This window comes from Triturus cristatus, chromosome 2_1, assembly GCF_964204655.1.
Source record: "Triturus cristatus chromosome 2_1, aTriCri1.1, whole genome shotgun sequence".
In the NCBI taxonomy this organism is placed as follows: Eukaryota; Metazoa; Chordata; class Amphibia; order Caudata; family Salamandridae; genus Triturus; species Triturus cristatus.
In genome coordinates, this window is record NC_140581.1 from 248,576,798 (window position 1) to 248,594,083 (window position 17,286).

Here is a 17,286-nt window from a genome sequence, read left to right on the forward strand (position 1 = left end):
GCAATAGCTTGCTTAATCTCCACAACAGCCCCCACAACGCTAAGGATGCCTGGCCTCCACCTTGGGGGTGCCCAGGAGTGGATGCCTCACAGGGAAAGCCAGGATGGGTTCCACAGCGGTATTCGTACAAGCGCCTTGAGACCCTTGCGGGTGAGTAGTGCGCTATACAAGTTTCAAATTTGCATTTATACTGTTCATTGTGATCAACAATTGAATATTTACTTTTGCCAACATTCCTAACTGAGTGGGAAGCACCCTTGAACAAGGAAATCCTGTTCAGATTCCAAACACTTCGGGCCCGATTCACAGAAGTAACTTAAGACAAAATCCTAAACTTACTACCATTTTGGTATTCACAGAAGGCACTTACTCATTTTGGTATTCACAGAAGGCACTTACTCATTTCGGTATTCACAGAAGTTAGGAGTCCTAACTTTAGGTCTCCTAAATACCTTCTGTGAATACCGAAAGTCTTAAAATTAGGATTTTTCTCAGTTTAGTAGTAGTATAGTTAGGACTCCTAACTTTAGGACTCCTAAATGCCTTCTGTGAATACCGAAAGTCTTAAAATTAGGATTTTTCTCAATTTAGTAGTCCTAAATCTAAATTTAGGACTACTAAATTGAGAAAAATCCTAATTTTAAGACTTTCGGTATTCACAGAAGGCATTTAGGAGTTCTAAAGTTAGGAGTCCTAACTATACTACTACTAAACTGAGAAAAATCCTAATTTTAAGACTTTCGGTATTCACAGAAGGCATTTAGGAGTCCTAAAGTTAGGAGTCCTAAACTTAGGACTACTAAATTGAGAAAAATCCTAATTTTAAGACTTTCGGTATTCACAGAAGGCATTTAGGAGTCCTAAAGTTAGGAGTCCTAACTATACTACTACTAAACTGAGAAAAATCCTAATTTTAAGACTTTCGGTATTCACAGAAGGCATTTAGGAGTCCTAAAGTTAGGAGTCCTAAACTTAGGACTACTAAATTGAGAAAAATCCTAATTTTAAGACTTTCGGTATTCACAGAAGGCATTTAGGAGTCCTAAAGTTAGGAGTCCTAACTATACTACTACTAAACTGAGAAAAATCCTAATTTTAAGCCTTTCGGTATTCACAGAAGGCATTTAGGAGTCCTAAAGTTAGGAGTCCTAACTTCTGTGAATACCGAAATGAGAAAGTGCCTTCTGCGAATACCAAAATGAGTAAGTGCCTTCTGTGAATACCAAAATGGTAGTAAGTTTAGGATTTTGTCTTAAGTTAGTTCTGTGAATCGGGCCCACCCTCCCTCTATTCTTACAGCATTATTAAACACATCTATAACTCTCTTTGGATTTGACCAACACTGTGAACCTTTTGGAACATTTTCTTTCCTCTTCAAACGAACAAGGTCACCAACTACAACTTTCATTTTACTACTAGAACCTCTTTTCTTATCCATAAACAATTTCATTTTTTCTTTGTGCACATAGACTCTTTGTTTAATTACTTCCTAGTCGATAGCAGTTAACTTATTGTCACTTAAACCTTTTTTTAACCACCACGGTACTAAATTAGTACTTGGTTTCCGTCCCCTCAAAAGTTCAAATGGACTAGCTAAGGTCACTGAATTTGGAGAGGTCCCGTATGCTAGTAACATGGATTGTAAGGCATTACTCCAATTAAGACCCCCTTTTATTGAAAGTTGGATTGCTTCCTTCACAACACGGTTAAATCGTTCCACCTGACCATTGGCCTCTGGATGGAAAACCACTATTCTCTTATGTGTTATATTGCACTTCACGATGAATGACTCCATCTCCTTGCTAATGAATTGAGGCCCATTATCTGTGACTATCTCTTACGGAATCCCTTCTCTACAAAAAATATTATCTAGAAACTCAATTACACTTTGTGAGGTGACTTCTCTGACCATCTTGACTTCAGGCCACTTAAAAAAATAATCAATAAGAACGATTCCAAAACACTTATCTTTTGGTAAAACTTGAAAAGGACCAACGATATCAAGGCCTAATTTTCTCCATGGACGAACAGGATAAGCAACAGGATGAGATTCCACATGCAAGGGAACAGCAGATTTATCACTACTAGAACAATTACTACATCTGTGTACAAAATGCTCAATGGAAGAATCTATTCCAGGCCACCAAAATGCTTCCCTAATTCGTCTTCTAGTGAAAGAAATCCCGAGATGTCCCTCATGACCACTCTCCATGATGGTATTCCTAAACCCAAAAGGTGGAATTATTTTATCCTCTCTCATAACTAACCCGTTTTCAATGGCTAGTTCATCATGAATCTTTGAGAAACTCATCATGTCACCTGATAGTTTTCTTAATTCTGGCCAACCTTGCACAATGTAGTTCTTTACAGTTTTTAATTCACTATCTTTTTCCATTTCAGACATCCAAACATCCTCACTTAAACTTGATTCCCCACCATGTATTAAGTTTACATCACGTGTAGTGAATGCCACCTCACAATCATCATCTTGATCATTTTTATCACTGTCGATGGGTAACCTTGACATACAATCTGCATGGATATTTGCTTTTCCTTGAACATACTCAATACTAAAACGAAAAGATTGTAATCTCGATGATAATCTGGCCAATCGTTCTGACATGGACCGACCTCCCCCAGGGAACATTAGAAACACAAGAGGTTTGTGATCGGTTTTGATAATAAACTCAGTCCCCCACAAAAAACTTCAAAAATGTTCTTCCCCCATACACAGGCAAGAAGCTCTCTTTCGATCACAGAATAATTTTCCTCTGCATCTCTTAATGCTCTAGAAGCATAAACTACTATCCATTCATTACAATTGTCTTTTTGTATTAAAACACCACCAAGGCCCAAATTGCTTGCATCTACCATAACTATACACTTTTTCCCAGGATCAAAAGGTTTCAAACATGGTGCATTCACTATGAACTTCTTCAAATTTTCAAATGCTTCAGTCATGTCATCTAACCATATAAACTTAGCATTTTTCTTGAGTAAACACCTGAACGGGTCAACCTTAACAGAGTAGTTTGGTTAACCCAAGCAAAGCAACTAACTGTTCTCTTAATGAAGGTAAAGGAGCATTAATGATACTTTGAATGTGTTTTTGTTTTGTTTTAATGCCCTTCCTGCTAATTGTATGTCCTAGGTATTCGACTTCCCTTGCTTTTATCCTGCATTTATCCAGACAAAGAGTAAGACCTTTCATTGCTAATGCTGCTATTACATTGTAAAGATTTCTGTCATGCTCCTCATCATTCTTTCCATAGACCAAAATATCGTCCTGGAACGCTATTGCACCAGATAGTCCCTCCAAAGTTTCTTTCATCAATCTCTGGAAAACTGATGCAGCACTAGCTAGGCCAAACGGCATACGGCGATATCTAAACAGCCCATCTGGAGTAATGAATGCTGTAAAGTTCTTAGAGTCCTCGGAAAGAACCACTTAGTGATATGCACTTTCTAAGTCAATGCATGAGAAAGCCTGTGCATCACCTAAACTAGAGACCATTTCATGCAAGTTGGGAAGAGGATGGGCGTCAACCCAAATTGCACGATTTAAACTGCGTAAGTCAACACACAGCCGAAGTTCCCCTGAAGATTTTACCGAAATAACTATGGGAGAAACCCAGGGAGAAGACTCTATGGGTTCTATGATGCCTTCATTGCAAAGATTTTTTAGCATGACACTCAACTTTTCCATATAAGAAAGTGGAACGTTCCTTACTTTGGGCCGGATGGGGGTGGTATTTTCGTGAAGTTTAATAACATGTTCAAACCCTACATATTTTCCAAGTTTCCCACTGAAAACACCCGGAAATTCTCTGATCAATTTATCAACTATAATTCGTTCACACTGCGAAACAGAATCAATAGCGAAGACAGGAGGATTGGCTCTGGGATAAAGTCTAATGCCCAATTTCTGTTGATGTGGCCACCCAAGAAGGGATTCCCCAGACATTGCCACATATATCTTGCTGAAAGTATGGTGGCCGGAAAATATTATGTCTGCATTAAAATAGCCTATTAAGTCAATTTTATGTCCAGTATAGCCCCCCGGAGATACATCAGGGTGAGTTAGGGATCTATTAGTCCAATTCTCATAGAAAACACTTGAAGAGATGATAGAATACCAAGCACAGGAGTCCACTAAGAATCACAAACTTATTCCATCAACATTGATGAAACATGAGGGGAACTTTGATATTCCATCATCACTACACATGTTAATTACTGTATTGATTTCATTTTCATCATTACTATAAGGAGTATGATCATCATCTGAACACTGTATATAATTTACCTTCCTCATATTGGTTTTGCAACACTTACTGAAATGACCCTTCTTATTACATTTTGAACACACTTTATCAATAGCTGGACACCCCTTAAAGTTCGCTAAGTGGTTAATGCTTCCACATCTGAAACATTGTAAAGGTGGGTTGCGTCTTTCCGCGCTTGTATTTGGATTCTTATGTTTGCTCTCAGTTTTATTTGGGTAGTCAGACCTCTGATTGGAAGTCTTCTTCTGTTTATCGTGGTCTTTTGAATCCTTGTTGATGCTAAACACATCTCCTTTTTCATTTCCTCTAATCTCTTTTACGAATTCCTCTGAGTGGTCAATGGATTTGGCTATATCGATGGCAGCATTTAATGATAAATCAGAGGTGGACCACAATTTTTCCTGAACTTTCTTACTATTAGTACGCATTAGGATTTGGTCTCTCAGAACTTGTTCGTAAGAAATACGTTCAAAATCACATGAAGCTGCCAATGACCTGAGAGCCGAAACATAGTCTTCAATTGATTCATCCGGACGTTGTTTTCGTGAGTAAAAGATGAATCTTTCCATTACAACACGAAGGTTTAATTGTGATGAAGCATACTGGTATACATTTATTCTCCCAGGATTAACTAAAGCGGGTAGTGTCTTAAACTCCTTTAAACCAAATCCTCCAAGGCAATGTTTTAACAGAGATAATTTCCTTTCAGGTTCGCAATCATCTCCTTCAAGAACTTCAACATACGCTAAAAACACAGGTTCCCACACCTCCCATGGCATGGGGGGGGGTCACCTGATGACGTGAGGAAAGAAGGAGATGGTACAATGCCCGACATGTTATGTGGCAATGACAGTAGTATAAATTAGACGTTACCCACACACAAAGGAATTAATGTAATTGGTGCCCGACTAAATGTAATACTTATCACAGTTCTAATTTCTGTTACAATTTCCATCATTAATCATTAATATTTGTTTTATTGTATATCTATTTATTTTTCTTTTCCTTTCCCCCACTCTTCCCCCTCTCCGTCTCTTTATCTGATTTATCGCTTTGTTCCCCCCCCTTTTAAGAAGGAGAGAAAAGAAAACAACAAACGATAAATCATTCAAATAAAATAATTAAGCAAGGAAGAGCTGTACAAATGAAGACCAAAGAAAAAAAAACAAAATATATATATATATATATATATAGGTTCCTTTAAATAAATAATTAATTGTAATTGACAATTACTCATGTACCTCGCAACACGCGGAGTGCGTGTTGTTAATAAAATTCTCTACTTCCGAACGAAATTGCTTCCAAACACACTTTGGTCGTGTGAATAATGTTAGTCCCAAGCGTAAGTTTAACAAATTCATTTGATCAATTCCTCTGGAGACGTGACACGTACAATAATCCAATATGGAGGCACGTAGGGTCAAGGGTCACTGTAAATCACCGTGCTGATGAAAGGATTGGTGCAACGTAGACACGTAGTGTCACGTGATGAATGATGACGTCCGTGCGTGCTGGTAGATCTTTACAAATGATATTAGAATAGAGACGGGTCCAAAGATTCCTTGTGAAGTGTGTTGAGAACTTTGATGCCGGTTTCAACCAAAACAAGTTTGCGGCAGCGTTCAGGTTCACAACACGGTAACTATGAAATCCTCTACCGTTTCCCTTTCTTTATCAATTTCCGCACAGTTGTTTCATCTGTGTTCACGAGATTTCTGCATTAACGAAATCCGTATTGACAAACATGCAGATCTCTTGTGAAAAACACAATAATTGATCGAAATGAGAATGGCGACAAACAAAAAAACAAAACGTTGTTTGTCACACTTCGTAATTTAAAGCTGAAACACATACGTCGAAGATTTATGAAAGCGCAGAAGCTCTTATGCTCTTTCCTTCTTTCTTAAAGTTCGTTTGTAGAAATTTAAAATTAAATTTTATAATGTCCCAATAGTAATGGGTGAATCCATGCCCGCTCGTCGCCAATGTGGGAAAAGTGTCTGGAAGCACCCACGTACTAAGAAATCACACGGAGAAGTTATCAGTCAGCATAGCAAGTTTAATCCAAGTCCACATCCATCGGAGTTCTCTCGCTTAATGCCCAACCACCAAGTCAACCATCTCCGCACAGAATGCACAAAGTCGAAACAAAACACTCGGCGTGATCTCCACGAGCGTGAAGGAAATGCGCTCGCGGAAATCACGCTAACATGTTATATATGAGTTATACATATACAACACAGAGCTAGAACAGGAACTGAAGCTACAAAAATAATACTACTGCAGGCGCCCAAGGCTGAAACAATTCATACAGCCAAAAAGGTACTCTGCATAGAGCCATAATGCTAAAATCATTCAAAACTTTAAAAAATAGAATCAGAGGTGTAACAGGTTACTGTCTCATCCAACTTATGATTAATGAAATTAAAGCATGCCTAAGTGTCAGAAAATTCAATTCCAAAGGGGAGGTGTCAGAAGAAGGAGCTTACACATAAATGATCGTTAACACCTTGAACATTTACGACAGACATCTATATAGCATTTTTTCAACACCAAAAATGACACATATTGCCGAGCATGTACATATTCAATTTTTTGATAATATTTAAAGTAAGCATTTGAGTGTGATGCAGAGCATGCTTGTTTTAGAGGGTGAAACCTTTTTTCTAAGATGGCTTGTACAGTCACAAGCTAGATGCTGTCACACAGTGAAAGCAATGCACTTCTTATATTATGCAATGGAAATAATTCTTAGGAGGTGGAATGATATATCAAATAGCCAACAGTACAAGATGAAAGAAGTATACTCTCTGGGCTAATCAATGACAGAATTGACCAAGTTTCTTAACAAGAGATGAACTGGACTTATCCAAATGTGACACTGGCTACATGGGGCAGACTCAAAGCCAACTTTTTATAGTGCCAGAACATCCTTTCTAGCACCTGAACACATTTCAGGCTATCAGTTTGCTCTCTATATAGTCTGCATGATTATCAGATATTGGATAAAATAGGTCTTATATACTTTTAAAGAAATATATTATGATAAACATGTATAAACTCAACAGCTGACTCAGATGTGTTCTGATATTTTCCTACTACACAGAATTTAAAATGCCTAGTCTCGCTAAGCGGCCAAATTGCACTCTACATGAGGTTTGTAAAGCATGTGAACTTTGCAAATGATTAACTCTGAGCAAAAAAATTGAATAATTTTCCTTCTAAGAAATTCTTGTGAATGCATTATTGCATTTTAGGTAGGTGTTCCCAATTTCTTAAAGAATTGGCAACCTGTGTGAGCTTGTCCTTCCTACAGAAAAAAACGAAAAATAAACATTTACAAAAAAATATATGCATCTTGTGAAAAGTTTGTATTTATTCGCTCGTGCTGTGCAGGCAATGCCCAAACACATGATGTTCTAGTTATGAGACAAATAATAAAGTAGACAAATAGATAACAGAAATTAATATGAAACATATTTAAAACAAACAACCAAAATCAATATGAATAATACTGACATCAAGCAGACACATATTAAAACTACATTTTAAATTTAGTTTGAAACTGTTATAAACAGTTAAGATGTGGAATGTGCTAATGTAATAAGTTCAATAATCAGTCGCAACCCCCCCCCCTCCACCTACAAGCATCTCTACAACACTGTTAATACGTTAGGATAGGCAATCTGGGATTTCACAAAATTCACACAGTTTAAGGAGGAAAGAGTACACAACTATGCATAACCCATGTTCTTTTGTCCACCTCCACAAGAGCTTTACTGACAGGACATGAGCAACAATCCGACATTTAATGAATTTACAAAACCCACTTTGAAGCAGATTTAAACCATGCCTTTATGTAAAAAATAAACAAATACCTGTATCCAAAGGGACTCATTAGTGGGCCCAGATGCAGTCAAATTTTCCAGATCTCCATTTCTGTCATATTTAAATGTTGTTCCTGCAATGTTATAATCCCCAATCCATTGAATTAAAAATCCACCATTCAGGAAATATTTTTCAGGGTCTTCTCCCCGCAGTGCAAGAAAATTTCCTGCTTCTGCAACTTCTATTACCCGGATATCTCTGGCACCTTTTGGAACCCATCCAATGTCAACATAACCTGAGAAAAGGAAGAGAGATAAATACATTTTATTATATTTAATTACAGCTACTGATAAACCTTAGACAGCAGGTTTCTCTGATAACGAGCTAGTGGAGAGCAGTGGCCTTTTTTGCTTAGTAATAAATTAAAGACTTTTAAAGAATGATATGAGTGAAAGTAAATTCATTTGTTACAAAAAGGAAATAGTTTTTGAACAATCTTCTCAAAATAAATGTTTTAAAAATATTGTTACTCAAACTGAAAATTGTGGCTTTTTGTTTTACTGTAATAAGAAAGTGAGAAACACCCTTTTGTCATTACTTTTGCAGGTTTTATATTTACTTGACAGACCAACTATATTGCTAGAAGCTTTCATTGTTCAATCATAAATTCGTATTATGCTTCATGGGAGGTGAAAACAGAATGAAAGTGATCAGTGACTGACCACTACACTGCGTTATATTTATATGTCATTATGAAAAGCTAACTGGTAGGATACGAATTTATGATTGAACAATGAAAGGTTCTAGCAATATAGTTGGTCTGTCAAGTAAATATGAAACCTGCAAAAGTAATGAGGCTACTTTAAGAGTGGCTTATAAGTATTATAAAGGAGGGTTTAGGATTGGAAAAAGGGTTATTTTACCAAGGTTGAACTGACAGTTTCAAAGCAGCACATTTAGGCTGGCTGTTGTAGGGGTAGGGTCAGGTTATACATTGTCACTATAGTGATGGCACAATAAGTGCTGCAGTGAACTAGGGAGAGTTAATTTACAGGCCCTGGGTGCATGCATACAATCGGCTGATAAGTTAAATGTGCCAATCAGGGTTTTTAACCAGTTTTAGGAGTCAGAACACATACACTGACGGCTGGTTAGCAACATCAGTTAAAAAATGGGGGTGATCATGCAAAAAGGGGCATTTTCTTACACATACATGTCAAATTGGACATCTTTGACCAGCTCAAAAATGTAAAGGAAATACGGACAATAACCAAATGTGACTGATAGCAATAAGTATACATAACTCAAAACTATAAATACAACTAGAAAAATAATCCATCACATAATCAAATATGGATACAGTCATTACTGATTGATCTTCCCCAGCACAAACCTGCAAATAAGATGATTTCATTCTATTGTTGCAATTCCCTAAGAGTTGTGCTACCATCTCCTGTTTCCAGTGTTTGGCTTTCTTGACTCTGGCATCTCCATACCTTGAGGATTTGGTCACATTTGATCACAAAATCTAATTAGTGTCCTTCCAAATGTAGGTCATATTTGCCACAACAATACACAGTAAAATGACCTGGCTACTGCAGCACTTGAACTATTCAGGCTTCACTTGTCACCTTTAACTGCAACTGCTTAATTTCTATATGAGGATAGATGGGCACCTCATGCACTAATTTCAGACTCATAACAGCACAAATATGTACAAAACAATGTAGAACTTCAATGGCCTTCAAACTTAACCAGCCCATGCTGCAAGTTAGATTATCATAGTTAAGCTTAAGTCATTGTTATTGTTATTGCTATAGTAATTTCTAATGCGCACAAATCAACCCGGGAGGGGTATCTCGGCGCAAAAGTGAGTTGTAGGTAAGGGGAAGCTTATTAAAAAAAATTGTTTTCAATCTTTTCCTGAAAAGAGAATAGTCTGAATAGGTTTGAATGTGCAGCGGTAAATCATTTCAATAGTGAGGGGCTAGTTAAGAAAATGGCCTGCTCCTAGAGTGGGACTTTCTGACCCGCAGAAACAGTTAGCAGGTTTTGTCGCTTGATCTAAGAAGTCTGGAGGGGCCACAGTGAGAGAGCTTCAAAGTCATCTAGCTGCAACCTTTTCCTGTACGGCCCTTCTAAGTGAGGGAACAGATTTTTTAAATAGTTATTTTCTGGACAGAAAGCCAGCACAAGGAGCAGAGAAGGGGAGCCCAGGGAGTCCCAGATGGAAAGTTACAAATAAAGTGGGCTGCCGTATTCTGAATGACCTGTTATTTTGTTAGCAGCATCTCATTAGTCGAGGCCAATAAAGCTTTGCCATAGTCCTTATGGCTAATAACAAGAGCATGCACCAAAGTTTTTCTCGCTGTGAGAGGAAGAAGTGGAAAGACTTTCCTCAGGAGTCGCATCATTTGAAAGCAGGAGCCTGTAATTGAATGTACCTGCTCTTTCATGGTCAGAGATTGATCAAGACAGACTCCCACGTTCCTAACAACCTGTTTGGGCATTGGGGCTGTGCCACGTTCAATGGGACACCAATCGGAATTCCAAAATTCATGGGCATGACCAAACAGCATAATCTCAGTTATTCCGGCGATCAGCTGGAGACAGTTCTCCGTCGCCCATGCCGCAATAGCTGCCATCCCAGCTGAAACATTTTCTTTCACTTTGGTCAAATCATTGTCCAGATATATTATAAGCTGTGTGTCATCAGCATTCAAGATTATTTCATACCCAAAGGCTTTAAACGTCTTGGTGAGTGGGGCCACATATATGTCAAAGGGTGAAGAGCTCAATAGGAGCCCTGGGGCACTCCCTTGTCCAGAATCAGGGTGTGGAATTTTTAAGAACCCAAGATGATAGTTTGGGTTCTATTGGAGAGGAAATTGCCAAGCCTCTGGAGTGCAGTTCAGTGGATTCTAATATCATGCAACCTACAAAGTAAGCTAGAATTGGACCATATCAAACACTGCGGACAAGTCAGGCAGCATGAGCAAGGATAGTACATTAGCATCAAGAGAGCATCTGTTGTGATCAGTAACAACCACTAGAGCAGTCTCTGTGCTATATGATGGTCTAAAGCCTGATTGGGATGGGTCCAGAATCTTATTGATCTCTAGATACTCCGCGAGTTGTCTGTTTATTAGTTATTCCAGTAGTTTGCCTAATAAAGGGAGCAAGGATATTGGGTGGTAGTTGTTGAGGATGGACAAAGCCAGATTAGCCTTTTTAATATTGGTTTGACCTGAGCCACTTTCCCTGTTAATGGAATTTTCCCAGTGCTAGCTGAAAGATTGAAAAAGGAGTGGACTGCAGGGGCAAGCTGATTAGCTACAACAGCAGAGATCTTAAGAGGGCAAATATCTAAATGAGAACCAGATTTGGCTGATGCAAGCGCCTTCTGAATTCCCTCCAAAAAGAAAGCCCTGAACTTTTCGGGACAACTGGCCTTGTCAGAAAAAGTTAAGGTGGAATTAGCCCTGGCAGAAGAGCTAGGAAATTTCAAGTAGATTTATTTAATTTTATCGCCACAATGATTAGCCAGGGTATCACAAAGAGCTTGCGCTGCTTTTGTTTCTTGTGCACAAGCTCCGGAGTTAAGGAAATCATTAAGGACTATAAAGAGTGTTTTAGATGAATTTCCTGTTTGGTCGATTGATTGGCGATGAAGTCTCCAATCAAGGCCATTTTTCCAGGCCATTTTTATATTGCGATGGTACAATTTTAAGGCTGCTCTATAAGTTTCCTTATCACTCATGCTGTTGGAACACAGCCAGCATCTTTCTAGCTTTTTATAGGATGCTTTTTCTGTTCCTAAATCAGAGGTGTACCAAGGCATATAGAAACACTGTTTGAGATTGGAATATAGTTTAAAGGGAGGCGACCTTATCCAGGGTCGAGTTTAAGGCTGTGTAGTAATCAGCCAGGGCTTGATCAACATGTGTCTCAGCCAAGATGGTGGCATACTTAAACTCCTGAGCAAAAGAGTCTGGAGAGATTGTCCGCCAGCATCTGGACAGTTTTATATGAACAGTAAGCATTCTATCTGTCCTTATTGACTGAAGACTCCTGAAACCAATGAGTGAATGAGCCATCTAAAATATAGGTAGTAGTAGTTCACAAGGTGGAGAAATAATGTCAGTAAAAATTTGATTTAAAGTGTGTCCCACATCATGAGTAGGTCCATTAATTCTTTGGTGCAGGACAAGAGTGGCTAAATATGAAATAAGTTGGCTTTCCTCTAAATTTGTGGGATCTTGTAGATGGCAATTGAAGTTGCCCAGTAGAAACAATGGTTTGGATGTCGGCGCATGGGAAGCGATATGTTCAATGAATTTGAAGAGTCTTAGTAGTTTATGTGTCTGTAACTTATTTTTCACAGAGTGAATTTTAGAAACATGCTGATACTAAGACTTTTGTACTCCTTGATCCTCTCCCCAGATTTATTTTACTGTGTTCTTATCCATTATATGGATAAGAACACAGTGATGAAAATACATGAGGTGATATTACCTCTGAGCTATTCTACCCTCCACTTCTTTATTGAAACTTCTAGTACTAAACACTCCTTTGAACAAATGTTCCCGAAGACACTAGTTTTGGATTCTGCAGAGTGAATGCAGAAGGACACAGAGAACATTCAGAAACACATGCACACAGGAAGGCCACATAGGCATACAACCAAATAAACCAAAAGACCTGCGGACACATTTGCACAGAGCCCAACAGGGATACATGCATCCTTGGAGTCTGACAAGCCAACAGCCACTTTTACTTTAAGACAACTAATACTGTTCACAGTACATAATGTTAATTAAACATGCACACACCAGTTTCCTTAAGATAAAGATGAAGCAAAAGTAAACAAATAGACATACAGCTACTAATATGCAATAAGAGGGCTGCAGCCACAACTGCATTCAAACCAGCAAACATATAGGCACCCATGTCTCCAGGCCAACAGACACACTAGCTAGCCTCTCTGTGCCCATCTGTGAGTGACCAGGACGAAGGGCAAGCCACTATGCTGGTATTCAGACCTAACCTGCCACCTAGAGTCATGTGCTAAACAATGTAAACCACAATATATCACCCAAGACTTACAATACTATTGGCAACCTTGACATCGCTAAGCAAATCTTGTGAGGGGTTAACGGACCTGAAATTGTCTCAACCTATAAAAACTTAATGGTTTACTTAATGTGGCATATCTTAATATCAGATCCATGGTAAAACATATTATGGAAATCTATGACCTCTTACTACCCAATTTGACATGCTCCTTCCCAACTAAACTTGGTTGACAAATGAATCCATGCATCCTTGCTGGATATGATTTAGTTAGTCAAATCTAAGCTAAAGTTAAGACGTAAGATCATTTCTGGGGCAGAAACTATATTAAGCTAGGGAAATTTAAAATTAAATGAGGAATGATGGAATACATGCATGACCTTTATAATGCTGACAGAGCCAGTCATTAAAATGCTACAATGAATGAAATACCTTCTTTATGGCCAAGATAAAAACAATTAAAGAAAGTTTTAAAGGTCTGGGTGCAATGATTGATCAACCACTATCAATGAAAATGAATATCAACACAGAGGCATCAAATTGTGTTTGTCAACTATGGACTACCAGGGATTTGCTCTTTTATTTTTACTGCTAAGGAAAGGAAAACTATTATGGCAACTTTTATTGGCTCCCAGTTAGATTATAACAATGCCTTTTACCTGGGACTCCCTAAATATGATCCTATGAGATTGCAATTAGTACAGAATGCAGCAGCCAGTTTTCTATTGAAATACGCCATGGAAACCATTACATCCCTTTCTTGAATCAAATTCCCAAGCAGCTAATCATGCAAAAGATACTATTTATAATCTGTTGTTTGGACTTCATGGCACTGCATGGTATGTCCCCTCAGTTAATAACCAAACAGCTTTGTCGGTAAATATCAGCACAGTCTCTCTGATCCTCAATAGCAAATCTACTAGTGTTTCCCACAGTTATGGAAAATGGGTATGGAGGGCAACGATTTCCAGTCTTTACCCTTAAGAAGTGAAGCTCCTTACCAGTGCATCTTCTTTCAGAATCTGATGTCAACTCCTTCACAAGGTCATTAAAATTATGGCTATTAAAACATGCCGTCCTATCCTGAGTGACCCTGGTTTCTGGAGTTTACTCAGTAACTTAATTCTTGACTTACTGCTTTCTTCCTGTTCTGTTATCCTTTCTTGTCATCTACCCATGTGTGGTGCCATGACACCTTTGGTGCATGTGCACCTTTATAAATACATTGAACATAACATAACATGACATTGCATAACATAACGTACAAGCACCCACACACATGCACATTAACTGACAGGCAAAGAGGCACCCATGTGCATAGACAATTGCACACTGGCCAAAGGAGATACAGGCAGAGGGACACAATAAATATTACCTCTTGTATACGCAGGGTCACAGATACAGGCATAAAACATAACACATACTAACACACACATAAGAGGTTAGCACACATACAGAAGCAGATGCTTTTTAGACAGGTCACACATACAGGCCCTGTAGACAATTGGGATATTAGCTGAGGGGGATAGTAACAGCTACTATCATTATCAGGGTGAACCACTAAATTAACCTGGGCTCAACTTCCTGGTAGTTATGGCACAGAACAGATGGGCTTAACTTAGAGGCATTGTGTGCCATGTATTTCTGTAGTCTTCCAAGAGTAATAAAGACAGAAAAGTGAAAAAATACAATCAGTAGAACTGGAGTTCTGAATTTTTAAGGTTTGAATTTAAATACATCACCAAAAAGCATTGAGCACCAATCATGGTCATCAAGTTGCACTTCACTGAGACAAGGGTAAGTTTTAAGGCTGACTGCAATGGAGCGTGGGTTAGATACAATGATCAGGTTTGTCCTAATAGAAAATTTACCTCCCAACATCGACAGCCTCAATGAGAGCAGGCAGTGGGCTAGTGTTCAGGAGAGGGGGTTCAACCTTGACGAACTTTGGTGTTGGGAATGGAGCCTCATCGGAACCATTGATTTTTTTCAGAAATGCTGCTGTGAGACAAGTTCAAGTATTTGTACTTTGGAGGCCTCCTGCAGTGTCAATTTGGTCCTTGTAAATGGGATAATCAAGGGAGCTGCTAGATACAGTAGAAGTGACCTTAGTGCCAATGGACCGTAACATCAAGTTGAGAACTTAGCAGAAGAAATGGTGAAGTCAGGCCAAGGGGAGATACACCCTCATCAGATAGGCTGGGTAGGTTGGTCCCAATCTCCCAATTGTTCTGCAGAATCCACAACCAGGATCCAGGGGTGGTTCGATTGGAACTGGCCACCTTGGAGTGCAAAGAAAAAGGCCTCTTGAAGCTTGTGTCTCTAAAGCTCAAATAGGATGTCAGCCCTCTAACCCTTGAAGTAACCTCTACGTTCCTGGGTATAACCGAAGCAGTGCAGTAGGTCCAATCATCTCAGGCCTTCCGACAGCAGAGCTGTCCTCATCTGAACCTTCCTCAGGTCCAAGAGTGTTCTCAGAACTGCACTGGGGGTGCCACATTTATGCCCAGCACCAACCTTTGGGTGAGAGGGACTCCTGGCCACTCCCTAACCAATGGAGTAAATGTTTCCAGGGATGGCCCTATCCACTTTTGCGTCACTTTCTGTCTGCTATACTGTAAACAATCACACAGTACCCTGCTCTGCCCCAAACTAATATGGCAGAACCTTTCCTCCCCTGTGCATAACTCATGTGACCACCACAGGGGTGCGACCAGAGAAACCAGCAACCTCTCCCCTGTTGTCACTCCAAACCACTTTTGGGGCAGCACCTCTCATACTGGGTCTGGTGCCTAACTGGCTATGGGGACAAAGGCTGTGACATGAGTAGGCCACTTTAAAATTAGTTAAGTTCCTTGTCACAGCTTTGATGGTCAGCCTGTCCGAGAAACAGAACACCTCCCCACACCCAAGGCTTTAGTATCAGATGTTCGGTGCAAGCTCACACCTCCTCAAGGGGCTACCCAGCTCCTGTGTGACAGTTGGAAGCTCAGGCAAATGGGATTCCAGAGGCATTAAGGCGGCAACAGGTAACGTTTCTAAAAGTTCCTAATCTAAAATGTTTATTACAAATCTGATCTTGCCAATGAATTGGGCTTGTAATCAATATTTTAAAGTGGCAAGAGTAATATTGAGTTTAATATTGTATCCCAATGCTTTCCTATGAAACAGCTAATCCTGCTACGGTAAAAATGGGTTTGAGTACTTTTGCACTGTACGGACATTTTTGAATGTAAACTGTGACATGTCCTACTTTTTTTTTTCACAACCAGGCTACTGGTGTCAGGCTTGCAGTCTTGTTTATATTGACACTGCAAGGGATAACACAATGAGTGCTTCAGTGCAATTGTGACCTTTAACTTACAATCCCTGGATATACTGTGGTACCATGTGCTATGGACTAATAGGTAATTTAAATATGCCAATCATGGGATTCCAATTTCATCATGTTGAAAGGGGAAGCACCGGCACTGCAAGGGGGAAAGTATACAGAGTTCTACAGCTAGCAAAAATAGTCCAGGCAGAACTCTGGGGTTGGGCCATGCAAAAATGGACATTTCCAACTTTTTGAACTCGATGATGTATTTCATTATAGTGTAGTGCAATGCTCTCAGGATATTAAAGTAAATGACTTGCCCAAAAATGGCTTCTGTGAAGATAACAGCGCTTCAAACGAAAACCAAAGAGGCCACATTAGCATGCTGTGAAAGCGAAGCATCACCTCGTGCATTACTTGAATACAATTTTCCCTGCTCTAATCACACGGTCTGCTACTTTACAAATAACACCTAAATGTTATCGCACCCTGCCCAACTGATTCCCTCGCGTCCGGTTCAATACAGGGGGACATGTTAATAAGCGGCTAGCAGGATAGCAGGGAGGCTGATGGGCAACTGTTTTCACATCTTGACTGATGCAGTCTCTGGCGATCCTCTCTTTAGGGGCAAAACATGAGGACAGCATAGTTCCCTATTCCACTTCCCAGAATCCTTCAGAAAGGATACATGGGATTCATGGGATTACCTTAGACCCAAACGAAGATGCCGGATTTTCCATTGGTTTCTATTGAACCTTTCCAACCTAAAATGTCAGCACCATT

At 39.3% G+C, this 17,286-nt stretch overlaps 1 protein-coding gene across 1 annotated transcript in view; it reads right to left on the reverse strand.

The window, feature by feature from the left end:
- The window catches only part of ADAMTS12 (ADAM metallopeptidase with thrombospondin type 1 motif 12), a 4,274,824-nt gene that overhangs the window by 1,372,586 nt on the left and 2,884,952 nt on the right, over positions 1-17,286 (reverse strand). The window contains exon 15 of the mRNA XM_085630806.1: positions 8,165-8,409. Coding sequence (XP_085486932.1) covers positions 8,165-8,409 — 245 coding nt within the window. The remainder of the gene's footprint in view (positions 1-8,164; positions 8,410-17,286) is intronic.